We start from the raw sequence: 27,969 nt of genomic DNA, 5'->3' as shown, positions 1-27,969 counted from the left end.
TTTTCTTTAATAAAGAGTTATGTTAGAAATATACTATAACAGAGATAAGAGCTATTTATGTCCTAAGCTATTGATTTTTAATTAATGTTGCCTGGGCTCATACATGTTGGCAGAATTGCTAACAGCTTGTGGCATTTTTTAATTCACATCTTCTTTTTTGGTATTTTGACAGTGTCATTCATATCTCATGAAAAAGTACCTTGTCAGGTTAAATGTGTTAAAACACCGAGCAAAAAAAGGAGAGAATGGAACATAGGGCTGCCTAGAAACCTTGATCCATTGCCAAAGTATTTAAACAATTTAGTGTTTTGGTTTTCTAGCTCCAAGCTGCTTCTCAAATCCCTTGCTAATTAATCCAGTTAATTCTTTGTAGACTAACTGTATGCAGGGCTTTTTCTTCTGCTTGTATTGCTGAGAACCCTGTTTTGTTTGAAGCAAACCTAAGCTCGGTTATAAAGGTTGTAGTAATAAAGTGAGTACTAGTAGATGTAAATACAGTGTTTTGAGTCTTTTTAAAAGGAGTTGTGTTTGTGTGTGTAGCTTCTAATTTAATCTTTCATGTTTAAAAATCAAACATATATGCTTGTGTTAAAAAGATGGAGAGAACTTTGCCGTTAGTTTGATCACTTTAGAAATGGGAATAGAGCCGCTATGGAACGATGGTGGTGTGAAATACTCGTGGTGTGGCCTTGCAATCAGTGATATATACGTTTACTTTTTGTCAAGGAAAAGTGCTGTAAATATTGTTCTCTTCTGTACTCTGAAATGGATGATAGGATATAAGGCAAATAACAGAGTTTAACGGGAAGGAGAGTTTGCAGAAGTGACCTGTCGATTCTCTTCAGCCAAGAGCCTGGACTCCCCTGCTGGCGGCACAAAGGTGGGCGAACTCAGGTCTCAAAGCAGCAGCTAGGGAGCAAGGAGCTTGGAAGCCCAATTAGGTGTGGTATGAGCTAATGAGAAAAGAGACTGTGCGCTCCTCTTTAAGGTGTGTTTTTCTGTGATAAAAGCAGCTAGATCTGTTGGACATACAGTACTGCTCTGGAGCTTACTTTAATTTTTGAGATTTGTTTAAAAACTGCTCCCCCTCATCTTCCTGCTTATCGGTGCATGCGGCTGTTGTGTGATAACAAAAGCTTACCTCTAGCTACCAGCCAGGTTTCTGCCAGGCTCTATGGGAAAAGTCTCTGTGAACATTCTTACTTCCTTCTCCATCAGCTTTCTCAGTTACTCTGAGAAGTTTCATCTGAGGACCTTTTGTCTGTAGGCCACATCTTTCCCTCCTGTTCTGTGCAATACTCGATGTTGCAAGTCAGTGTTGATGTGCTGAGAGTATGTTTGTGCTGCCACCTCACCCTAACAAGTTACACTCCTCGTTTCTGTAGTCATCCTCAGGAGATTTGCATGTCAGCACAACGGGAGTCGATGACCATCTGCACTTCGCCACCTTGTAGATAGATCTGTGGAGAAAAAATAGGGAAGTGGATTCAAGTTGCATTTTTAGATTTCCTTTGCAATTCACAGTGAAGGAAAAAATTGTTTTCAGCAAAGCTGCTGCTAAGGGTGGGCAGATTGGAAAGAGTTGGCAGAGTTCTTGAAAAAGTCTGAAAATGTAGCTGTGATTTTGCTGTGTAATAAAGCTGGGCAAGGAAAAGAGAAGAGAAATGAATGAAATTGTTAGATTTATATACACCTGATTTTCAGGGCTGGCTGCTAAGTGAATATAATGTGACTTATGAAATGTTTGAGCTCAAAACTAAACTAGTTCACTACTTCAGAAGAATATGGGTACCTGGTGATGTGCTATCATACATCTTGGAAGAATCAAATGTCTTAAAATGTTTTCAGTGCATTTCCATTTTGCAGTTAAAAATCTTTTTGATAGCCTTGTGTTTTCTACATTAACAAAAATATTTGAAACGTTTTTAGTGAGATGATAGATTTCCAGTCTGGATGCACTGAACATCATCAAGCTCCTCTTTATGTAAAACGAATAACTCTTCGTACTGATGGTATTGCTTTAAATGTGCTAAACTTCTTTTCTTAGAGGCTGTCTTTTATTATAGCATCACACATGGCATAGAGTGAGCTTTGTTAATAGTAGCTGAAAGCATAGCACATACAAAATAGGTCAATACTGCAAGTGTAAATATACCCGCAGTTCTCCTCCAGTTTTTGATGCTGTCTTGTTAATGAACTTTTATGCCAAAAGAGAGAAGTCATTTTGGGTAGCTGAACACTCAATGATTTTCTTTCACTTTCATCTCATGGTCATTAGCTAGATGAGGTGTATTTTTCCAAGCCAGGACCTTTTCCCTTGTACCCTCTCCACTAAACTTTGAATAGTGTTCAAGAAGCTCATATCTGTCATTAACACATCTGACTCCACAGAAAGTTTTTGCAGGAGAGTGAACTGAATGCTCTTCCTGTTTTTACAAACTTTCATTTAATGCTTTTGCTGGTAGGCTTTCGCAAGGCTGCAGCGACACTGTGGCTGTAGTTGAGGCTCACCACGACCAGTCTCTGATTTCTTGTGCTTTTTCTTTGTTTGTGTTTTACCTCTCTTCCAGTTCCCTGGCCTTTAGAAATATTCATTACCATTTTGGTAGAATGAAGACCACTAATGTGAGATAAGTTGAGAGGGGAATGTGTTAGGTCAGAGGTTGGACTCGATGATCTTGAGGTCTCTTCCAACCTAGAGATTCTGTGATTCTGTGATTCTGTGATTCTGTTATGCGGTTCAAGCTGAAGCAAAATAGCTGAAATTAAGTATCAAAGGGTACAAGGCTGCTGTCTTCTATGTATGAACTTATATGGCTTAAAAAAGTAGGAGTGAGGTGATGCCCACTGAACCTAGTGGTCAGTGAGGGCCCTTAGGTACCACGGATTTCCGTAGTGGAAGCAAGGTAAGTGTGAAGCTCTAAGGCTGTGTACGTTGTTGTAGGAACCACAACCATCCTGTTATTTGTTATAAAAATGTCTCCTCAAAAATGATATATAGGTCTGTCTGTCCTTCACTAATAATGATCTATGGATATAAATCAGACTCCGTGTATGATCGATGGTGTGTATTTTGCTGTATGTTCCAACAAGTGAAGATCTCCAGTACAGAAAAACAATAGAATTAATAATGGGATTCCCAGTTTCCTATGGCACAATTTCATCTTTGATAGAATCTATTTGATGCCATTTGAATAACTAAAGCACCCTGACATAAACAGAGATGCAGATACAGAAATTTTGAAGGCATCAAAACCCAAAACTATTCTGAAGAGCTTTTCTGTAAGGTCTCCTATTGCTTTGCAGGGAGATTCCCGTAAGAGATGATATTTGCACAGATCAATAACATGTAACAGTGTCATTGGGAGCAGGTGGTACTCTACAGAAGTAGCACGTGAGAACTTTGAAACTGGAAACGGTTTGATACTATCAATATTGAAAGTATGAAAGTAAGGTCAGAATTTTAAATGTTATAAAGTTACATAGCTTCAGGCTTAGAAATCAGTATTCACTGTTGCTTGTGTAATGAAGAAGGTATTATCTGTATAGTTTAAGCAATTATACAATTGGTGAAGAGTAGTATTTTGTGTTTTTTTTTTTTTTTTTTTTTTTTTATTTTATTATAACACTTCAAGAATTTTTGGTGGGTTGGAACGCTTCTGTTGCAAGTGCTTTCTGAGTCAGTTCATATTAAATCTGAAATGTGATGTTCTGTATGTCCATGAATATATTTATGCAGTACTGGTATGCATTCTCCTAGTAATATGTCTATCTGAATTTATTATGGTTGAATTTGAGAAAGTGATAAAAAAAAAAATTAATAGTCTGTAAAGTGTTCTCTAATACATGGAAAATATGGGTTATTGGCAAATTAAAATAACCATAACATCGTTAAAACCAAAACCCAAAATGGTGAAAATAAAGCAGTTTGGAAAATGTTTGTAAAACTCAGAAGAATTTTATAGTAAGAAAAGTCCGGAGTTGTGTTGGAAAACACTGTTTGTTTTCATTAATAACTTCTTCAGGTTTTGTAATGTAGTTGACTGATCGTCATGGCCATGTTGTGTTTTTTTGTGAGTTCCTTGTAATATAGTATCCCTAAAAAGCAGTATTGCATTAAAATGTTATTCCTGGCTTTCTTCAAAACAACAAAGAGAAATAGAAGTTAGCTGGCTGAGACAGGAAAATAGAAAATGCAACATTATTTAAAAGGTTCTCTCTTAAAATTAATTGAATAAGGATTTTTTTGAATGGAAGTGCTTATTAACAAGCCAATGTTATTAATTAAGTTGGCTATAAACTGTCACTTTATCAAGCATAAATGTTTTATTTTTGCTGTAAAAAGCTAGCTTGAAGAAACTTTTTTGAGGGCTACGTATGCTTGACCCTTCAGCAGAAACGGTAATCTTGGGAAAGCAGACAGGCATACGTAAGCAATTGGAAATACATGTCTTGTAAATATTAAAGGAAGGTGACTGTTTCCTGTAAAAATGTCAAATTTCTAGTTGCTTTGGTCTTATCTTGCATAACTTGAGAATTTGCATTCTGGAAATGAAAGCTAACTAGGCAGATTTATGCAGGCAGTGCTCGTGTTGGGTATTGCTGCGCTCCAGACGATGCACTAACTCGATTTCCATTTGCTGCCTGTAGTTCCATGTGGGGAAGGTCTCTTTACTTTTCTTCCTTTATTGCTTCGGAGACATGACAATTTTTTAATTTAATTTTTTGTCTTTTATATCTTAACCTGTGTGGTACTGGCACTTCCAGATTGTCACATTTAAATCATAGCATGAAATATTGGTTAACAATTTCTTACATATTTTCAGGACAAGGAGGGCTTGCCAGCTGCTGTTGAAGTGAAGAGGCTGTCACCAGGCAACTCTGCTGTCTCAGAATATAAATACAAAGAGGCAGGAGAGAAGCGAATTCAGAATTCAAGGAGCATATCTCCTTTAAATTCATAGTGTGGTGAAAAAAATTACAAGAAAAAAATCCTGATCAAGCAAAAGTCAATTAAAAATTATTAAAAAAAAACAACAAAACAACAACCAAACAAAAGACAACAGAGGCCTGCTTAACTGGTGTGCTCCTCCTCAGCTTCTGCATTTAACCTGCTTTGTATAATTATTACAGGCAGCCTGTACACCATTTCAAAAGACTTCGTATGTAATTTTAAAAGCCCGACTTTGTGAGTTTCTTGGACATTGAATTAGGATGTTATTTAATTGTATTTTCTAAGTTTTAGCCACTGCGTAATTTGGCTAAAATTTCAGGGAAAACAGAATTTAAAGTGTAACCCATTTGAAATTTGCTCCTGGAGTTTGGCTTAGATTTCAACCAACCCAGAAATGTGCTATCATTTGGAGAACAGATGGTTATAAAGAGAAATATCCCCTTAAGTGCACAGTAAGGCAAACTCAAAAGATTCATCAGCTGGGCTGTAATGCGGACTTGAGGTATCACCAGAGTAATTACCCACTGCATGTATAAGAACTGAAGACCTCAAGTAAAGACGTTAGAAACATGTAGCAAACAGGATTTGAAATAAGTACTTTTAAAGTAAACTTAAGTAAAATTTTGATTAAACTTCCATATGAGAATCCAAGACATTGAACAACAGCAGTTGAAGATGGACACAATACCTTATAAAAGGGTCTATCTAGTCTGATACATGACTTTTCTGATGACCTTTTACTAACCATTTGTCATATCTTGACTCTGACACGTTTTCTTTGGTCTGTTGCTTCTTGTTCCCATCACCCCGTGGTGCTCTGGAAGGGAAGAGCCGAACGTGTTCCTCGGGACAGGAGGGAGTTGCTTCATGCTACAGGAGAGGCTTGAAATAAAATGTGGACTACACTGACTCTTCAGTTTTAGGTCTCGTGGTTATGTTTGTGTTAACATTTGGATCAGACATAGCTACAATGTTTTTTGCTAGCTCTCTGATACTGTTTCATGGTACGTTTGTTTTTCAAATGGAATTGAAACAAAAGAACAGATTCTGTCAAAGTTGTTACTGTTCCAGAGGAAGGGGGAAACACCATCCTTGACTGGGCCATTTTTGTGTAGTGGGAGGTCTGTGTGGCGCTACGTACCCTTCAAATGACAGGACAGTGCAACAGCCTGACATGACAGCAGCTCCTAAGCAGGTATTTGCTAAGAGGAAAGGAACGTAGCCCCTTCCTGCTGTACGAGACAAGGAGTGTTTTTCACAGTTCTTATCCAAAAAGTGAGAAGTGTTTCTCTTTTTTTTTTTGTTTTGTTTTGTTTTGTTTTGTTTTTTTTTTTTTTTTTTTTTTGTTTTGTTTGAAATGTAGTCACCTGTGTGAATATTTCCATTACTATTCTTAAGTTGTAGTTTTGAATATTGCACCTCCTGCATGTGTGTACAGGGCATGTTGGTGTTGTGATGATTTGGGATAACTTAATTATATGGGTTGTGATGCTGGCAGTATTTGGTTTTGTGTTTCTGCTGTTTACTTTTTTAGTATAGTTTGCAAGTCATGATTACAGAATTTTCTTTTACATCTTGGCGGTTTTAGGACTTTTACACTTACAGAATAAGGAATACTTTAACAAGAAAAAATGAAGTCTTAAAAGCTTTACATTCAGAAAAAAATCCTATTATAGGTATTGTCTGAGTGAATTTGTTCTGAGGCTTCTGGTCTATATTGTGTTTAGGGTTTTCCTCTCCCTCGTTTTCTCCCCCCTTTCCCTCCTCCCCCTGCCCCCTCTCTGTGCTGTTCTGTTATCTGCACGCCAAGCTTGCAGCGGTTTGGGGGCAAGCAGAAGTGTTCGGCTGTGCTGAATACAGGACATCAAGGAGTTTGCAGAGGTTTGGAAAGAAGTTTAAATTACTTTTTCATACTATAATGTGTTACGGGTGTTGAAATTGAAGCTGCTCTGAATGGAATCCCATTTCATTTTAGAGGGACAAAAAAAAAGAGTTGCAGCTGTAAAGACCTTAAAGAAATGAATGCCTTAAATCACTTAGTGAGGAAAAATGAAGTAATTATCACTGTATAATAAACTTAAGTTTGCTTCGTCTGAATGATTTGTAGCCAGCATGGATTAAAGAAGCTGTTTTTTTTCTTTCAGATGGGTCACGATAGTATATGTTGTTGCTTGTGTGGTTAACTGTGGGAAGTGTTTCTTGAGAACTTTTGAAGAACTTCTCTGGCTCTATAACTTCCTTATCTTTCAAATGCAGACCAATCTGAGTTGTGCTGGTTTTAGAAGTATTTAACCATGCTTCTTTTAAAAGCAAAACTCCTCACTTCATGATTGATGAAAAGTTGAGAGTAAAAGAGCAGCATAGTTACACTAATATGCCATTGTAGCATATTCCCATCCTGTCATCTGGAAAATTAAATCAGGTTACAGCCTGGATTAGCAGCTAGACTTTTGAGGAGGGGAAGGTAGTGTCTTAAATGCCATGAAATTGAACAATGGGATTATACAGTTCACAGCTAATTTCAGTATTCTTCCCTATTTGGCTTTTTGTTGAACAAGATTCTATAGGCAGTAATAATTTTTAGAACTTGGAAACTTCGTGAACTTGCTGTGTTCACATAGCGTAGGATCAATGCTTTGGGCTATCCCCTTGATGATATTCAGTAAATGCATAGGAAAGAGGCAAAATGCTGCTGTCACAGTGCAAGAAAGTTTTGTTCCTCTATCTCAGAGAAACAACATTGTCTTCTCTTCCCCCTTTTCAAAATGAAATGTTCAGTAACAGAAATTTCGTGTTCTGTTCATGCGAGAAATGCTTGAGGCGCTCTGTTGGTAGTTTCCCTAAAAAACAACTCTTCAAAGTGACAAAGGAAACAGCTTCAAAAATAAGCATGAGACCTATTTTTATGTGTATTTTTTTTTGGTTTTGTTGTTTCTCTAATTGGTTCTCCCCAGAACAGGGCATTCGTGGTGGGTAACATGAGGGGGTGGTCTTTGGCCCAACAACGTTTTCTGGGCAGCAGTTGCTCTGTATGGAGCTGCACCCTCTGGGAAGAGGGCTTACAGTGGTGCGTAGGAGGTTGGTAAGAGAGCCCAGTCTGACTTCTGTGGAGTCACTTGCGAATCTTAGGGAAATTCATGATACACCATTGGTGCAAAAGCTTCTAAAGATAAGTATGAGCATCAAGAATCAAATAAAGTTGACTCTTTTTAGAACCAACAGTTTTAATTTAGAATCTGATTATGAAATACTTGGTTAAGACACAAACATGTGACCGCTGAGAGTTTTTACTGACAGTAGTGGTGGTGATTAAAGCTGAATATTGAAGTCCTGTTTGAGCTGCCCTTCATGGGTATGCCTGTTTGCCACTCTTCAGAAGTTGGATGTTGTGGCTGCTGTGGCTTGAGGCAGGCATAGATCACTAGGCAACTTGTGCTGATTTTTTCAGAGGCGAGCTGAGCCTTACTGAGTAATCGTCACATTTGTTTTGTAGATGTTTATATTTCATAAAGTCAGTGTCTGTCTCACTTTATTGTGTATGTAAACACAGTTGAAAATACCTTCTAAATGAATGTTGCATTAGCAATGAAGAATGGATAAAGTGATGAAAGCTGTAATGATGTGTGACATAGTCTCTCTTTCCATTATGTAGTGTTTTCCAAATAAGGATGCTGAAAGTTTAGTAAACATTCCCAGACCGTATAAAAGCTGAAGTGATGGAGCTGATGCAATGTAAAATATAAAGTACTTGTAAAAATATGCGGACGTGCAAGCATTTGGTTGCCAGGCATAATTTAAAGGTGGTTTTCTTAACTGTAGGGTTCCAGGTTATGTCAATTCTGATGCTGTTATGTCATCAAAAGCAGGCTGTATACAAAGTGTGCATCCCGGTGTCTTGATCAACAGGTACGTGACGCTGAGGGCGATTCCACGAGGTACTTTGTGCATCCGACTAAGTACATGTTGCTGTTATTTCCACTGAAATTAGTGGGTGAGAAATGAAGTTAAATTTCATGCATTGTGGATTAAATTAAATTTCTTATAATGTATACAGTTGATTGACAATATATATATATATTTATTTATATTAAAGACAATAAAGCTTCAGATTGTCACAGCACTATGATCCATTTTTGGGGATTAAAATGCAATTGTAGACTGTGCTTTGGATGAGAATGAATTAACCTTGAACCTCTACAAACCACCTCAGGTGTAGACTCTGATCACAGTTGTGTCTTTTTTAAATTACAATGTGGAAATGTTAAATATGGGGAGATGCAATAGTGCAATATATGTGAGGGCATCCATTTGCCATAGGACAAGTTCAGAAGTTCTCATTTCCCTAGTCTTGAAGAAAATCCGATTTACTTCAGTTGGGTCAAGTCCCCACAGCACAGCAAATGGTCAGCAAATTTCCTCCTGTCTTATTGAACCTCACAGTGTGTGTATCTTACTATCTAACTTTAAAAGGTTGAAATAATTTATCTTTTAGTATACATATTGAAAGACAAGTAAAAGTGGTGCGGTACTAGTTAAATCTTCTTTAGTTCTGAACAGCAGAGGGAAAATTATACTACTGTAAATAAGCTGCTGTGGGTAAGAATTTGGAAACTCTCCCCATCTTGGGTTACTTAAATTATTTAAAAACTTATTTTCATAATGTCTCTTACCTGTGCTTTTTGATATTCTTTGTTAGTGTTTTGTTTTTTTCTTTCAACTTTCTCCCATTAGCCAGCTCACCGAAGGCACAATAGAAGCAAAAGATGTTCTGGGTATTTACACACGATTTGAGAAACTGCTGGGCTGGCTGACCTGTAGGCAGGGTTCTGAAACTGTGCCATACCTGCCTCCTGTGGTATGCAAAGTACGGCAGCAGCAGACAATCCATGCTGCCTTTTCTCAGGAGACACAGAGGCCGGCCTTGTGCGCCTGCATGCAGCCGACTGCGCGGCGTGGAGCTGGCAGCCACCATCGCTGCTGCGCCGGGAGGGGAGGCCGCGGGGTGGGCAGTGGGAGCACGGGGCTTGGGGCCGCTGCTCCTGGGGCTGCTGCTCCTGGGCCGCTGGGTCACGGTTATTTCTGTGACAGGAGCACCGACACCGTTCTGTTTTGGGAGCAACAGTGTTAAGCTAATATAAAGGTGACCTGATTTTTGGTGTGTCTTAAAGACCTTAGCTAGTGTGTATTATCTCACACTGCTCACTAGTGTGTATCATCTCCAAAGAACAAATAATCAGAAATTCCTGATTTCTGAAGTAATGAAGGAAAATCATTTTGTAGCAGATCAATTAAATGTTTCAGTAACTTTGAAATTGAAATACCTCCCCATTACTAGCTATTGATTTCAAGGGCTGTTAAAGAAATATAGATTGTGATGTAGCGACTGGAAAACCTGTTATTGTTTGTTCCTCGTCACTGGTAATCATCCCAACTGCCTCGTTATTATGCACAGCGCTCAGTGGGAGACAATGGCCGGGAAGGGGCCAGTCCTGACAACTGTGCCCGTGCTGTTCAGAGCATATTCTCATCAACTGATGTACAAAATGTGGTCCTTGTAGAGAGATAAAGAGAACTGGGGGTCTTTTGGCTTCTTCTAAGTTGATGTATTTTGTCTTCCCTGTGGTAGGAACACACGTGGAATGGGAAAGGGTTTTCCTGTTTATTTTATATATATTTTATATTATTTCTATGGCCACTGCTTAGCCTCACTTCTTGAGAGCACATAAATTAGGTGTAGGAAAATAATGTAATTTTCTGTAGGAAAAACCATATTTAAGTAAAAACTCGGAGTGAAAGTTGATATATATGAACCAAAATTAAACCATAAAAGGCTAACAAAAAAAAAATCATTTGCTGTGATTTTTAAGTTACTGCAATCCTGTTTTGTCTCAGTTCAGTGAGAGCGGTCTGTAAGGTAGCTTCAGAGATGGGAAAAGCACCAGCTTGTATTTATTTGCCTGTGACATCTTTTTAGCTAATAGATTTTATCAGCCAGCGTTAGCATCTTGCAGAGGGGTGCACAATGCAACTCTGTCTTCTGGATGATGATCTCAATATGAGCTTTCGGGGTTTGTCTGAGTGCTGTCAAATATGTTCCTGTAGGCCTTGCTGCCAGCGACGCACCTGCTCTTACACACACACTATTTGTGTGGTTAATCCGGTTTGTATTTTTAAAGAATGGCAAATGTGGATTGCAGTTGACGGAGGAATGTGTTAACCGTAAACACCATGGATTTATGTTGCAGTTTAATTCCTTATTTTCTTAAAAATGGATAGATGATAAAATGCTGTGTGTGACTGTGTATGCGTATACATCCGAGCATTTCTGTTAAGCCTGGGAGCAATGGGTCAGCAGAAAATGGTGTGCAGGGGGAATGCCAGTATTGTGCTCCAGGCTCCTTCACCAATTTCTTAAGAAGTGTCATGTACTTTGGTATACAAAGTAAGGTGTTAATTTCTTTCAGTGATCATTATTTCATGTGAAATTCTGAAAGATGAGCGTCAAATAATTTATTTTAAAAATATTTAAAAATATGTATCATAGTAGATATTGGTTTCATCTTACCAATGATATTGTGCTTGCTTTGCTGAAATATGAAAAGTATCGTCCTGTAAGTTGTAACTTGAAACACTTGAGTGTAAGGAACTCTTGGTGTGAGTTTAGCTCTTCTCATTTATTTGCATTTTTGCACACTTAACGTAGAGATGTAAGAATTGTCAAACTAAGGTTTAAAAGGTGATCTCTTGCTTTACAGTTTGTTCTTTGAATGCTCATATGCATGCATAAAATTTGTGATACTGTGTATACTGTTGTATAATAGTAAAATGTATAGTAAAGCATCTGAATGTCTGGAAAAGTTAAGCTAGGAAGTTGTTTATTAACCTACACTCTTGCTGTAATTCTGATTTTAAAATGAATATGCCTTAACAGAAAGTTTGCATCTGCTAGCAATTGAATTGCCAATCAACTAATTTATTACTAAAATAAACGTTGCCAATGAGAAATCTGGGGTGGGACTATGGTAAAACAACAGTGTATGGTGCTTGTGTCATAAAAACGAGACTCTTCCCCCCAAGCCTCAGTTACGCTGTGGTATAACACTAATGGAGCAGTAGTGATTGCGTGTGCAACTTGTCCCAACATAACAGTCAAAATTTGTGGAAACACAGTAGAAAGAGTGAAGCATCTGGTAAGGGTGTAGCCAGAGTGCCACTCTGCAGGCAACCGAAACCAAGGGAGTTTGTGCAAATGGTAGAAACTGAATAGAGAACTGGTTGGTTTTTCTATGTGTTACACTATTTATTCTGAACTCATGTGTGATTGTTGTATTTTATTTTATTTTATAATTAGATAATTTCTTTCTAGTCTAGAATCTGGCCTTCACAGCCATATTCCTTTGAAAAATGGATGGCTTTGAAGCATGCTGTTCTAAATAGGTTGTCATATAAATAATTTCAGTCATAATTTCAAAAACAATTTTGTTGTTTTATGAACATCTCTAATTAAATTTAACATAACTTCTCAGGGAATATTGCCATGATATTTTTTCTGACAAGCCAAAGGAATAAGGACAGTGCATCAGTCTGAGTGCTTGCTAATCGGAAGTGTTTAACATTTGTTTTCGTGATGGCACACAGGTTCAGGACCATATTAATTAGCTCTTTCAAATTCTTGATGAATGTTTTGTTTTCTAAGGAGTGTAACTTTTCTGTTAACATTAATTTGAAGTAGTATTTTACTTCAGCCAGAAAGCTATCGCACAAAGTAACTGCCTAAAATACAGTGTAGCACCAAGATGCGTTATAAAATTATATGTAGATGTATGTGTGTACATGTACACACATTTATGTTTTCATCTGTTTTGTGTGTGTATGTTTTATATACACTTTTCCTCTTTCTGGAGGAGGGTAAAGGGAGAGCCTTGAAAAGTCCTTCCCTGCTCTTATCAACATAGCAGCCTCAGCTGCCCTCCTTGGATCCCCTGCCAGGGTTGCTATCATCTTCTGATCAAATATTAATGTGTGATTCTCTGCTTGCTCACTAATCCAAAGCCAATTAATATTATCTGTCAATTATTTACAGATCCTGAGGTGCGGAGGCAATTCCCAGAGGACTACAGTGACCAGGTTTGGAATGCGTAATTAATTTTTTACATGACAAAATTTATTTCAGGGTTGTTCAACATATTATTGCTGCTCTTTTTACTGAAAGAGATAAATGCATTCTTAGAAAGAAAAAGAAGCTATAATTAGGAGAAGAGGATAAAAACATTTTCACATTTAAAGCAGAAAACGGAAGAATTTTGGATCTCGTAAGATTGTTTTACAATCTAGCTTTTACAAGCGAACATGAGAGCGGAAAGGAAAATTGATTAATAAATTTCACTTTTTGCCTTTAGGTGCCACAGTCTGCAGTTCATTTGGCAGTCCTCACTTCATTGTCTGAAAGGTTTATGGCTATATTTAACTGGGCACCTGGCACTACAGTGCATTTTTTAAATTCTTGCCTGATCATGCAGTCTCAAGTGTGTTTCAAAAAGATGGTCTAAAATTATGCCTGAGCAGGTAGAACGCACAGGTATTTATCGTTTGGTTAATACACGCATAGAATCTGATTTTTTTTTTTCACAAGATCTCTAGGTGACTTTGAAATTAACAACTTCAAGTTACCTCGTGTTTTACTGTGTCTCATTAGTAGTGGATTGGGGCAGGGGTTAGAGGTTAGGGAGAGGGGATTATTACTGCGGTGTCTGTAAGTACTACTGGAGTTAATGCGCTGTTGTTGTTTGTCAATGTTTAGGGCAAGTGCTGCATTTAGGTTGTGAGTGCAAGCTGATTTCTTGCACCTTTGTTTCTGGGAAGTGCTGAAGTTATGGCACTATATAACTATTTAATATAACAATAAATTTTGCCTCAATGAGTCTCTGATTTTAAGTTAGGGTCAGCAGAGCTATTTTATTTCAGATCCTTTCCCTTTAATTACTTTTTTTTATGCAATATGAAATTTTGTGGCACTTAGTCTAATGCATTTAACAATTGTTTAGACATGATAGCTCATCAGCACCGGAACAAATGTTTTCCTAAGTAGCTCTAATGACTCAATGCAATGGGACCTTGACCAGGGCCTCTGAGTGCTTTTGTTGTTGTAGTAGTAGTACAGTAGTAATATATATATATTTTTTCTGTCAAAGCAGCTATACAGCAGCCTATTTTTCACTAGACTTTATTTTTAGGGCTTCCTTTACACACAAAGTATAGCATGGAGTTAACTCTTTGAGAGGACGATGTTCTCATTGCTGCTGTCTGTAATATGTGAATAGAGAGATGCCAAAGTTTGTATTTATGTGATAGACTAATGTAATTCAGCATGTTGTAGGCTATCAGGTTAGTCATCTCTGAACTGATGGTCCTTTAGAGCTGGTACACTCAATCGTGCCTATATTCAAAGTATTACAGGAGTCTTGTAGATAAAATTAACTTCATAAAATTGCTAAGGGTTTTCTTCTTTCTCCTGCAAATAATTAGTCTTTTGTAATATTGCTATGAATTTGCAAGATGGAATCAAAGTCAGAGGAGCCATAGGCTCCTATAATTCTTAAGTTGTTCACCTGGTTATAGACAGAATTTTCTATCACTGTTTTCAGACTCTCAAAAACACAGTAGTGGGTTTGTGTGTGCAGTGGAATGGGATAGATTTTAAAATCATCAAATATCTTGCACATACAAACTTTTAGGGAAAGAAAAAAAAAAAAGGAGACTAAACTTCCCAAACTTGCAGTGGATTAAAAACCAAAAACAAAAAACATTTTCTGTCATGATCCACAGAAAGAATATTTTCTAAGTTAACTGTAAAAAGAGAACTTGTCCAGAGTTGATGTAGATTTGAAAAATCTCTTAATTGTGAATATTCAAGGAGGCTAGAGGAAAAAAGACGTGGAAAGGAAGAACTACATCTGTATTTTTTCTGGTTAACTGGAGGTCTGACAAACACATTGGTTGCAAATCAGTCAAGTAGGTTTATTTCTTGAAACTTCTGGTTAACTATTTTAGAAGAAAAAATTAGAAGTGCTATGTCATTTACGATGAAGATGCACACTACAAAACCCTTGGTTTTTTTTCTGTACATACTCTTTATGCAAAAGGGAGATACGATATGCATGTTAGCGCAGGCAAAAATTGTTTCTAGCAATCAAACATTTATGATTTAATCCAGAAGGAATATTTGAGTTAAATCAACACAAGGTAAAGCACTTATTAATAAGAAAAAAAAAAGCAAGATTTTTTTATTCATCTAAATTATCAGTGCTTGTTTTTACATACAATGTATTTCCCATGTACCAGTACATCTGATCAGAGACCCTCGCTGCTGCTAGATGTTTTATTCTGTGTGTTCTTTGTACCTTACAGTAAAAGAATCTGTCACAAATTATTGTGCCTCACTGCTTTAGAAACTGAGAAAAAAGGGAGGTTAGATTGACATCTGTGACTGAATAATGATGACCAGCCTTTTGGCTCCCCTTGAGCCACAAAGCTAGCATTGCCTTTAGAGAGGAAAAAGGAGTAAGAAGAAAGGGGAGGGATAAAAGAGAGTTACAAATCTGTGGTCCCGGAGATGTATTACTGTTGGGCCAGTTGTCTGCGTGGTATGATAATCCATTTTGATCTTCTGTCTTAATTGTCTGCTAAAGACAAATGGGCAGTAAAAGTTCATCAGTTTCATCTTTTGCTTCTCATTTAGAGACAGAATAAATGATCCATCGCTACAGAAGAAACCTTTCTTTCTGACACGGAAGTAATGCAGACCCAACACGTTTTATTAAAATATTTCTCCCTCATTATTTCAGTCCTCTCAGCTCTGATAGATCTTACTGTTTCATGAAAAATGTAATCTGAAATGTAAATAAGGGGTTTGATACAAAGTAAGGAAGTAATGAGCAGGCTAGCCACATTGTAGGAATTTTGATTGTAATTACTGACAAAGTGAATTCTGCGTGTCCTGATTTTTTCCCCCAAGTTGTCTTTGACACGTTCAGACCACAATGACATCTACGGTTTAAATCTGCTAAATAACTGTATAACGGAATATTTTATAGAAAATGTCATAGCCAAGGTACCTTTGGAGCCGTACTAAGAAACGAAAATGCTAATGATTGCTCCAGGCCACTTGAAATGGTTAAAACTTGGGGGCTTTTTTTGAATGGCAGAAGGGGGTGGGGGGGCTGAAATGATTTTGAGATAGCTTTTTAGATATATTAACTTTTGGGGGTGCTCCATAATAGCTTTTAAGAATAAAATGTGTATTTATGTATATGTGGTTGTATATAACAGGAAATGCAGTAATTGACATTAAAAGCAACAGTTTTGAAGCGCTAGCATTTTAGGAATTATCTTAAAATTTAACACAGTTGAAAAGTTAGATATATTTTTATGATGTGAACTCTTTTTTTTTTTTTTTTTTTTTTTGTAAAATATCATTGCTATAATTAGAAACACTCTTCTAAAAACAACCAAAACCAACCAACAACAGTCTAGAAGAAAAAGTTCTGCCCTGCTGCATTTTTGGTTTGGACTCCTAATAAAGATATCACAGTGAAGTTCATTTTTTGCAGGTGAAATCCTGTGCTCTGTTGGAATATTATAAACTTCTAACCTATGGCTGTATCACTTCACGTGTATCACCATAGGAACTTTGCCTGTCCACTATTCTGAAGGTTAATTACAAGATTAACAGCTATCCTGGGCTAGCTAATTTTAATGTGAGGAAGATTTTTGCAAAGATGTGAACTTCTATCAGAAATAATGTTTCAGCAAACAGTCAGTATATCAAATATGAAAATAGCAAATAATTAATGGAAGGTGTAGCTGGAATAACAAAATTTTGTAAAATGCACTCTATTTTTAAAATGGCTTTTTTTTTCAGTAGCTCATCATTCAGTTCCTCACTGTTTAAGTCTTTATAGTTTGTCTGGAAGGGAAAGAAAAAACCGTGGTGATAGTTCCCACCTGCGAGCTACTTCAAGCAGGTCCGATAACTTGTCTGTAATTTGCTGAAGTACCGTATGTGTCAGTTCCAACAAGAAGGACTGAGGTGTGCATGCTTGCAAGCTGATTGCTACTTCTATTCTGCAGGTAATTTTTGTTTCCACTGGCATTGAAACAGAGGTTGTAATGAAACCAACAATCTTTATACATTTATAGAAACTATAAAACTTTTATGGCGGTCTTTATATAGAAACTAATGGTCTGTCTCGTACAAAGTCTATGAGCATTGTAGAAACATTGCACACGGAAAACTAAAAAGCACCCTTTCTTTGTATCACTGTAAGAGTTGTGAGATTGGAGAACATGAACTGGAGCTCCATAACTGGAGCATAAATCCGCATCTTGCAAAACCTGTGTGCACGAGGAGGACTGAGTTGGTTGAACAGCGCTGATTATAATACAGTTTAATTTTTCTGAATTGTGCATAGTATTTTCAGTATGAAGTTCTTGTCTTTGCAGGTTGCATACACTTCACAAAAAAAATATCTTAAGAGTAATTTGAAATAACAGCTATTTCAAAAGTGGATGAAGAAGTTGGATTGGGAAGGCTGAGTAATTAGCCATCTAGAAAGTGTAGAAAATTGGTTCTAGTGGTCTAGTAAGAAATATGCAGTGTTTGATACTCACTTCTGAAGCTTTTGATACTGTCAGCTTGTATAGAGCTATCATGCTACGTTCATGGAGCTTTTTTTTTTTTTTTAAGTCAAAGCCTAATAAAAGGACAGTTATAAATATTTTCCTTGTACAGTGACCCCTATTGACTGGGTAGTGGTAAAACAGTGGCATGAATGGAAACCTTTGTGTGGGGTAGGCAAGCAGCCTGTGCAACGTGCAAGGAGATGCCCTTGTTGTACCTATACCTCCGTGCAGATGATGTAGCTGCTGGCTCAGTGCTGCTGAAGCATTCTGTGGACAACTTATCCTCCAACAGCAAAGCTGGGTTCTTTGGGTCAAGTCTTGAGAGAATGGACAGGACTCATTCAGGGGTTTTGGCTATAAAATGGAGTTTTTCCTGAAGTTGGAGGCTTTTTCTAGAGTAGAACTATATCATTTAATATGTGAAAGTGGGGAAAAAAAAACAAACATATTCCTTTTTCACCCTGTCTCTTTATGTCATTGTCAAATGTTGCAAGTTTTTTTTGTTACCCTTCCTTTAGACCAAACAGGTGAGAGAAGTCTGTTTTCCTATCTATTTCTACTTATGTCTTTTGTGTGCCTCTCTAGTAGTATTTCATTAGTATTAAAACTAAAGCAGAGCCTCTTTTACTGCCTTTGTGTGTGTAGTAGGGTATACTACCCTTGTTCTAACCTTGAAAAATACATGGTAAGGATGATTTGCATCTTAATAGAACCTTTCACGTAATCTATTCATCCAAGCTCCATTTAAGAATTGAATTTAGTAAATCTAGGGATTATAGAAGTTAAATTTTTGAATGATGATAGACTTGAGGCAGAGAACAGAGTAGCTGCTTTTAAGTACTCCCTCAGATCCTGAGCAGATTTCACGTAGCATCATAACAGTCCAGCTTTGTTTATTTCCTAGTATGTTTGTTTTACTACTACCAGGTGATATGCTGCAAAAGTGATTGCAGTGGATTTGTGTTGAGCAAAATAGTAATCAGTTCCTGGAAGAGGTAGTCCTGAAGGCTAAGGCATGCTGAGTGAGAAAGTACTCATAACTGTATCGTTTTTGTCCTTAATCTAAAGAGTTACTTCATTTGTTCCTGTCTTTGAAAGACTTGAGCGGTTTTCCCCATTTGCTGTATCACTGAGACCATCAGTGGTTTGTTTTTCCCGTTTTGATGTCTGTATTTCAGAAATCGTGGGGCAGGGTAGCAGTGGTAAAAGTAGAGAAAACAAATCACAATCCGTTGCTGTTTTATCTTTTGAAGGAACCTTGACTTGATTTTGGACTGAGAGTACCTGAGATAGTGCAGGACTCCAAAGTCTGCGTGGGAAAGCCAGGGGCCAGAAGTGAGAATAGAAATGCAGGAGAAATTGGGGAAAAGTAACTCAAGCCCCTTTCTAAGCAATTTCAGTTTTCTTTCATATAAAATTTGAATCAATATTCAAAGTTCAGTAAACACAATTTGATTTCAGCACAAATTATTCAGTTGAGTGCAAATATTACTGGATACAATCGTCTGGCCTTTGTTATACAAGGGGTCAGACTAGATGATCATAATGGTCCCTTCTGGCCTTAAAAATCTGTGAATATATGAATAATTTAAAACCTGTCCTGACAACCCTTATTCGTTGAGGTAGTCATATTAAAATCCTGTGGGACTACTCGTGTGAGTAAAGGTTGTGGGATCAGGCCTAAAGTGAGTAATCATTATCACTTATGTTTAAATTTATTGATAAAACTATAAAATATTCACATCAAGTAAAGATGGAATTCTTTAAAATGGGAAATACTTATGAAATAATATTCTACTTTGGTTTAACCTGGACATTATCAAAATAATTTAGAAATTTTTCTTGTTTCAGTCTTCTGAAACTACGCGGTTCTCTGCTGGTGCTATAGATTAGTATATAAACAATTTATAAAATGTTGTTTTAATCTTAGTAATATGTAGAAAGTATCTTTGTTTTGTTAAAATAAGAATAAATTCAAGCTTCTAATAATAGGGTCAATATAGGCATATTAAAATTGTCAGCTCGTGTTAGTGCACTAGGTCGGCCTTGTTATGGTGGTTGTTGCATGCACAGCAATAGTGGGAAATGCTGCCCTTTGCAAACAGTAGAATGTAGAAACAAGATCAAAATAAACACCAGCAGGTAAGTGGAGTGGTCAAGGTTAGGGTTAGGAATTCATCTCAGATATGCCCCGTCTATATTAACTGTCGTGGTGTAGTTGAACAACACCTCAGTTGATAAGAGACCACTTTTAAATCAGGAGTTCAGTGGGATGAGTTAGTTCTCTAGCTTAAAGATCTGAATAGCTGATGGCTAAGTTTGTTTTTAAGAACTACTCACCAGGCATTGTTACTGCTTTGTCTTGCAGCACTTTCTCTTCCTTAATGTTTTCTATTGCTACTTCATTGTAGCTGTACTATTCAGCCTCTTGTTTAATGAAGTAAGGAGAGCCTTTGTTTTGTAGCTCCAAAAGTAGTCATTAATGCTGTAAAGTTTCCTGTGTATGTGGAGGAGGGAATTGTTCTTTGGATTCTTGCTCTTGCAACTTGTCTACCCATACCCCAGTGTATAAATGCATAAAAAAAGTGAAGCTAAAGCTTCGCTGATGGTGTTGTAAAGACAAAAAGCAAGCGGAAAATAAAAGTACAATTTTTATTTGCAGAGCATTCTGTGGCACGTAAAAGAACATCAAAACACACAAAACAGCTTGTGCTTTGTTATTTAAATGGATCATCTTGAATTCTTGTAGCCAGGTGCGGAGGCTGTGAAAGGGAATTCTAGGAGACTGCTGTCACATGGGGTTTGTTGATTTCTGAGGTGGAAGCAGATTTCTGTGATTTATTGCTGACAGCAGATGGACTTCCTAGAGTTTGGGTGGAGTGGTGGTGCAAGGCAATGGCTAGGCATGACTTTTTATTGGCTCCCCCTACAACGCTGAGCTCTAAGATCACATCATCTGCCTGTTTCTTTTCTGGAGAAAGAATTTTAGTATAAAATGTTGTTTCCTAAAGAAGTCAGCAGGTGATTTGCTTCTTCAGTAACACCAAGTATTCAGTTGTGGTCTTCTGCATGGCGTTCAGGCCTGTGCGCCCAGTATAGTTTGGGGGCTGTAGGGATGGGGTGCCCCACAGAACACGTAGTGCAGAACCCATGCGGGAGTGCTGGTGAAAGTAAGGGTGCTAAATGCCACGTGTACTCAGTTCCGAGTTACTCTAATGTAGAAAAATAATAGAATACGTGTTCTGGAAGGGATATATCTTTTAATACTTTGCTGTCCTAGCTGTGAAAGAGAACTAGTGTGTAAGAGTGTGTAACTGGAATTCTGAGATTTTAACATAATTTCCCGATGCTGCTATTTCTCAGAGCCATCAATATGAGGCCTGTATTGGCATGCTTGCTGTTCTTTCTAGTATGTCAGAATAATTTCATAAATGTACAGTACAAAGTATTTAGACTGTGTGATATGTTAATTGAATTTCCCAAATTATTTTGCATGTATTATTCTTTGTTCTTTCTTCTTCCTAGAGGAATGATGGGAAGATAGCCTGAAAGAAAGGGTTTGTTGGTGATTGATAGATGAGATTAATTGCTGTTCACATGCTCAAATTTTCACACATGTCTGCATAGCGGCTTAGAACTGGTAGCATATTATAAAGAAAAGTTGGAAACTAGTCTCTATTGACACAGGGAAGTCCAAAGTTCTTAGCTTTATACTTGGAAAACTTAATTTCCACGTACACATTTTACCATCTTTTTATGTATCTGCTGTCTCCTCCCTCAGCCCTCTCCCACGCGAAAACCGCTTTCCACAGATAAAAACATTTTTATAGCTTTCAGGTTTTGGTTCAGTATTTCATCGAGCATGTTCTCATGTTTGGAAATCTGAAAGCTGTGAAAATATTAGTAAATTTGAAATACTGTATCCTCTTACAATGTTCGGTTATCTAAGGTGTTCACTGACTGAATCTCATTTCTTGAAAGTATAATGTTAGAAAAGATTTTTTGTCCCTGGAGGCACCGGTGTCCTCATGGTATATCATCATTTTCTCCTTCCTTCTCCTTTAGAGAATTATCAGAGGTATGATGTGAATATAAGCCTGAGAAATGAGATCTCCTGAATTTTAAAAATTGGTCAACTGTTGCCCCCTTTGGGATAGTCATTCAGTTTTGATATTTTTCCTCACCAGCAAAAAGTAGCTAACACCTGCTAACACAGTTGATAATTAACTCCATTAGTAACTAGCTTTAAAGCACCTACAGAGCTACATGTTCTTCTCTCCAGCATTGAGGAAGATCTTGGTCATCGCAGATGGAAGACATTTGTGAACTGGCAAATCCATGGAATTGCATCAGTCTATGGTGTTTGATGGCACTGTGCTGGTATATCTGTAGCATTTTTCTTAGCAGTCATATTTAATTTTTTTGAAGACTGTTCTAAGAGTGTTTTTCCATTTTCTTTAAATACAATGCCATGATGAAACTTTTTCTCATTGCTTCTCAGGAATTATGTATTTTGCTCAGTTGTTGGTTAGAATTCTTAATCTGGAGTTTATTTTCTCAAAAGGATGGCAATAATGGAGAATTTATTATTGAATTTATGATGAATTTCTGGAATTAACAAACTGAATTCGGTATGCACTCAGCCATTTTCTTTGGTAATCAGTGAAGGAAGAAATTGGAGCCTGGTGTTATTCTCTTACGCTTTTTAATACTTTGAATTTCTGTAAAAAATATTGTCAGTGAAGTGACTTAATTTTGCAGTGAAAGATGGTAGAATTTCTGTAATGATGCAGGTGGGAGAAAAGTGGTGCTGAAGTCTTCCTCTTCACGAAGGTGAAGAAGTTGTTGATGGCAAATTCTTACCTTGATTTCTTAACCATAGAATTCTGATGTTGTGTTTAATTGGATTGTTTGCTTTCAATATCGTGAGTTTCTTCAGATCTTTTTTCTTTAACCAAGGACAGGAGTTAATTTTTAATATTTACAATTCATTGAACTATTTTTTTCTTTGTATTTGTCTTTTTAATTTTCTTTTAAATTATTTTTTTAATTTGTCTTTTTTTTTTTTTTTCTTTTAGCTGCTTGGTTGTTTAAAACATCATCACAATTAATTTTTCTGTTAACTTACCTTCCTGCCTGTTGTGCCTGGGTGCTGCAGAAGTGTATGTGAAATCTTGCACCCAGCTACAACAGATTACAATCTTTGAAAGTCAAAACTGTTTTTCCTGCACTACTGGAAAATGAATCTCATGTTGGGGCTAAAGTACAATGCAGATTTACAAAGGTGTAAAGTGGTTACATAGGTGGGATTTGCTTTTAGTTTTTAATTTGGGTTTGGAGTTCTGCCCCTTATCTTTTAATGTACTATGTTTGTGTGGATGAGTTCTAATGCTTTGCGATATCTGCTTATAATGGAGATCAAATTGGCCCATTCTCATGGATACGAATAAAAATCTGATTGGAATAATACCTTCATAATGGTTTTCTATGATCCTAAAGGTTGTATTTGATAAACAGAGCTCACTTTCAGACAATCTAGCAGATACTGGTTAAGCATTTTTACTTGCATTTATTTTTAAAAAGATTGGACAGTGAATGAAGCAGAAATGATTAAAAATCATGATCTAGCGCATTTTATGTAAACAGGGTATTTCTTTTGTGAACACACCTTGTTAACTCTCCGTTGCAGACCTTTATTGGTGCTCCTTGAATAATTTGTTTAAACTGCGCAGTACAGATTCCTTATTTTAGCACTAAGACTTACAAAGGCTTCTTTTAGCAGCCTTTAATTTTGTACTTATGTATGTGACATAGCCCGTGGCTGTGATCTCTGCTGTGAATCTGCAGTTGTTTTGGGATGAAAGAAGAAGGCAGCTGGAAACTCAGTAGCTACATCTAGCTGTCTACCTAGAGAAGGCCTTGATTTCAAGTTTATCTAAACAAGCTCGACTAATCCCAACTATCTAGGGGGATCCACTGTCAAAACAAGCAGCATGGCCCTAAGGCAAACACAACCATACAGAAATGAAGGCTGGGACTTCCAATACTCCAATGACTGCATACTGGAGGCTTTTTTCCTGAAAGAGTAAGAGAGGTGGAATTTGCATAATGCCTTTTCATTGCAAACTTTTGGAAAGCTGACAGAGGTCCAGCTTATAGCTCTGTAGCCACAATACAGAGTCTATAGGAGAATCCTTGAATGACCTAACCATATTGAAAGAAAAAATGAAAGCATCGAAGTATAGCCAAGTGAGTGTGGAAAAGAGGGCTGCTGCATTGTCTAACATCTGCTCTACTTCTCGTTAGTTTTGTTCTTTGGTATTCTATGTGGACTTTGGAGAAACCTAAGACAGCCTAACATGAATCCTATAATCTTCCTTCTGAATATTTATGTAGTGTGCCAGCCTCTAAGCTGTCCTTTGCATCTTCCTACTTCCCCCTCATTTTCATGCTCTCAAATGAGGCCAACATTTCAAAAGCTAAATAAATGTTTGTGAATGTTTATAAAAGATTTGCATAAATTTGTTCTTGTTTGACAAAGATCACTTTTTTCTTATGCCAGTTCTGAAATTTTTTAAAGGTTTCAGTGCTTGTCTTGACAACAAAGTCCTGCCTCAGAGAACAATGATTGCTGATTAAGTGGGTATGCAGTGGGAGCTGAATAGAGCATTTGAGGCGATGCCTAAAAGGGCCAGTCATCTTAAGCCAGAATTATAATATTTAACAAATGCTAACCAATGTATATATTTAAAGCTGTGGTTTTGATGTGATATACCTGGGCAATTGGCTTACAGTATGAGTACTATGCAATTATCTTTTCACACCTAATCTTTCCTAAATGTTGAAATGAAAATATTCCTCATCTTTAATCACTATATGTTTAAAATAAATTCAATTCAATTACTATTCTAGCTTTCAGATATTAACATTTCTTATCTGCACCAATAGATCAATGTTTATGCATGTAATTGAACTTGATTTTTATGCTTGTTTATATAATTTTTCAGTTCGCTGTGATTTAAGACTGCAACAATGATTCTTGCCACAACAGCTGTAGATTTTTTTTTTCAATGTTAGCTAATATCCATTTGTCTTAGAGGAAAACTAAATCTGAAATTCATTGGAGGGATTTTAAAGGCACTTAGTGAGGAGATCTCTTTGCAAGACTGCTTAAATATTTAGTTCAGCTTTACTTTCAGCTTTTTTATACCAAAAAAAAAAGAGTAATAGTCATTTTGTTCTTTTGTTCTGTTAGTTGAGAGGTTGAAGTTGTCATTAAGGCAAAAACTAGAGCTACTTCTCTGCCACAGTTTTTATCACATCTGCTAGGCCTGTGTCCCAGGAGGAGCTGTGTGGAGCGGTGAATTCAGCGTAGGCCCATTATCTGCTGGCTTTGCGTGTGTTGTAAAAGGAGCGAGACCTCAGGGAGGCTTGGAGCCTCCTCCCGTGTAATGTCCAAATCAGATTTGAAGGACTGGTGGCAGGAAAGCTTTGGCCTTGGGGTGTGAATTCTAAGAAACAGAGTCACAATTAGGTTTAAAAAATTCAGGGATTTTCAGCTTTATCATGAAATATGTTTTTAGTAATGCAAGTAGAAAAGTTGCCCATCTGTGCACATATTTTGTATGTTTAAAATATTTAAATGATAGCAGGCCTCAATATGCTTAGGAAATCTTATTTATTTCATGCTGATACTCTTACAGTGATTGTGTCTACAAGCATTTTTTTTGTTTGTTTTATTTTTAAAGAATAGCGTTTTCCTGAGGACAACTGGTCACCTTGAATGAAATGATAGCATTTCATACGGGGTACCCTTCTGCCCCTGGCCTCCATACAGGAAGAAGCAACTTCTGTAGGAAAAAACTCGTCTAATTCAAGCTTTGTAGTTGCTCGAAATGAGGTAGTGAATTCCTAAAACACTACAGGACCAGTTTGTCTATTTGCTTCTAGTTGTGTTGGGATACAAGTAGCATTACAAAAGTCAAGATAAAACTAAATTAAGGCAATTTAAATTAATATTGCTAAGCAAATTATGCACCTGGTTATCGGGTGTAGAAGGGCTGTTTAGAGAACTGATTAAAATTTATTCTTACAATATTTTAACTGTCGTAAAATCTAATACTGTTCAATACTGCTGTGAGATATAAAATACTTCCATGCTAAAATGCATTCCAGATGAAATTTGATACAAATTTTTCACAGACAAGATTTTATTTATTTATTTATAGAGAATGTCTGTCGTATCAGCTCTGCTTTAAAAGAAAAAAAAATCTTTAAAATCTAGAGAAGTCATGCTTTTAAGTTTATTTTCCTTTGCTTCCTGAACTTTGTAATCATGCAAAAACCTCAGCGTTTTGTTGTGGCCGTGTGACACCAGCCTCTCTGTGCACTATACTTTCTTTTAATTTGAGAATTAATTTTTATAAGCTGTTTGAATTGGAATGCTTCTGAATTTTAAGTACATAATTAGATGGCGTTTGTTAATTGATGAGAATCTGTAATGATAACTTCAGGAAAATCTAATGTAAGATAATATAAGCCAATACTACCAATAAATGGAAATTGAGCTTTAAATCTTAAAACACAAGATTTATTGATCTCTGATGGTTACTCATAGCTGTCTTCATTAGTGACCAGCATTGCCTTCTTACACTTATATTCTTTAAATAAAATTATGATACGTGACTACCTTTTCCTGTTCATTGTAGGTAGTTGCTTTGTAAAATGTTGTTTAAAGTAATAGCAGAACTTGTTACTGAGGTGCCTATTATTGAAGTATGTAAGGATGTTCCCTTTCCTAGGGAACTGAATTGAATTTCTGACTAGCTCATAGCTAACAGGATTTATGGGGTTCTAGATTGTTCTATACTTTCTCTTTCACTGTTCTTGGGTTTTAAATAGCATTGTTGCTAGCTTTATGCTGGTTATTTGGGTGCACTGGCAACACTTTCCAATTCTTAAACCTGTTGTTCTATTGCAGTGGATGATTTAAATAATTGTTAGCGTAAAATTTTGCAAATAAATTAAAATATAAAAGCAGTCGACCAATTTGTGGTATTAAGGTAGATTAAAATCCAGCCCAAACTTCAAAACAAATGGGGAATATTTTGCTTCACGTAACATCCCAGCACTTCTGGGCTGTACAAACACTTGGGCTGTGTTCGGATTTGGTGCTGTTTCTGAGCAGAAATAATGAATACACAAAACATTTAAAGGTCAGTTTCTCTGTTAGTACCTACTTTCACTTTATGGCAGCTTTGAGTTTCTGAAACTCAGTTCTTTGTTCTCTAATTACCCGTTGAAATAGGTGTCACAAAACCCACCAGGGCCCTGCTCCCGCCAGCCCTCGGGGTCGTCTCTGTCCCACAGTGGTCAGATGTGTTCTGGGCCCTCTTGGTGGCATCCATGCAGAGAGGATGCCTTTCTGCTGGTTCCTTGGACAGGGACGGTATTTCTGGCTGCATAAGATGAGGACTATTTGTATTTCATCCCTTCTCTGTGTGGTGTTTGACTTCTGGCAGCTTTTTCCTCACTGAGTTGTCTCTCCATGCAAAACCCCATCGTCTTTGCAATGCTCCATCCTCTGGCAGGGTTTGAATTGCCCTGTGAAAATGCACGTGCTTCTGGAGGGCTGTTTTTCTGTGACATTGCCTCAGCTAAACCTCTTCTCTGGGTTCTGGATAGCCTTTTCAACTTTGCCATGTTTTTCCTCAGGTTCCCCAGTAGGTTTTCCAAATACAGATCCCCAACCTGGTGTTTCCTGTGGTGTGTTGTTTCCCTGCTCTGACTCACATCAATATTTGAGTGTCTTGCCTTAATCATTAATATTTTCTCAGGGATCTCTGCTTATGTTTAATTTTGTTTCACTGCAACCTCTACCCAGCCTTCTTGTTCGCTTTGACTCTCTCCACTGTGTCAGGCATCTTTCTAAGGGCAGAGGTGTTGCCAGCCTGCTGTCCTTGCATTGGGCCATCGCTTTGCGTTTGGTTTTAGCAGTTGCACTTGGCTGTTGCTGCTCGTGGTGGTTGGTGCTGCTGCTCGTTGGGACAGCAGTGGTAAAGCAGCCCTGGATATTCAAGAAGCTCCGAAGTTCTTCCTTAGACTTGAAGGTGGAAACAGTGAAAGGTTTAAAAGTCAGATTTAAAGTAAAGCTTGCATATTAAATTCACAAGCAGATATACAAAACATTTTTTTCAGCAATGTTGAGCTTTCTGTACTATTTCCTCAGTATAGAGATAATTCAGGGCATAAGCCAGGAGTGTATTTAACAACCTTGCTTTCCATACGCTTTTAAAGTGTATCAGTGGGGGGAGGGAGGGGAGAAGAAATCGTTT

At 37.2% G+C, this 27,969-nt stretch overlaps 1 protein-coding gene across 12 annotated transcripts in view; it reads left to right on the top strand.

Moving 5' to 3' along the window:
- The window catches only part of DENND1A (DENN domain containing 1A), a 191,789-nt gene that overhangs the window by 20,651 nt on the left and 143,169 nt on the right, over window positions 1-27,969 (top strand). For all 12 annotated transcript variants that reach the window (XR_011803981.1, XR_011803979.1, XR_011803980.1 and 9 more), the window contains one exon: window positions 13,038-13,081. Coding sequence is in view for 6 of the 12 variants with exons in the window: in XM_072025263.1 (XP_071881364.1) it covers window positions 13,038-13,081 (44 nt within the window). In the remaining 6 variants the exon portion in view is untranslated. The remainder of the gene's footprint in view (window positions 1-13,037; window positions 13,082-27,969) is intronic.

Source organism: Anas platyrhynchos, chromosome 18 (assembly GCF_047663525.1).
Source record: "Anas platyrhynchos isolate ZD024472 breed Pekin duck chromosome 18, IASCAAS_PekinDuck_T2T, whole genome shotgun sequence".
Classification (NCBI taxonomy): domain Eukaryota; kingdom Metazoa; phylum Chordata; class Aves; order Anseriformes; family Anatidae; genus Anas; species Anas platyrhynchos.
This window is presented reverse-complemented; position numbering and strand designations above follow the sequence as displayed.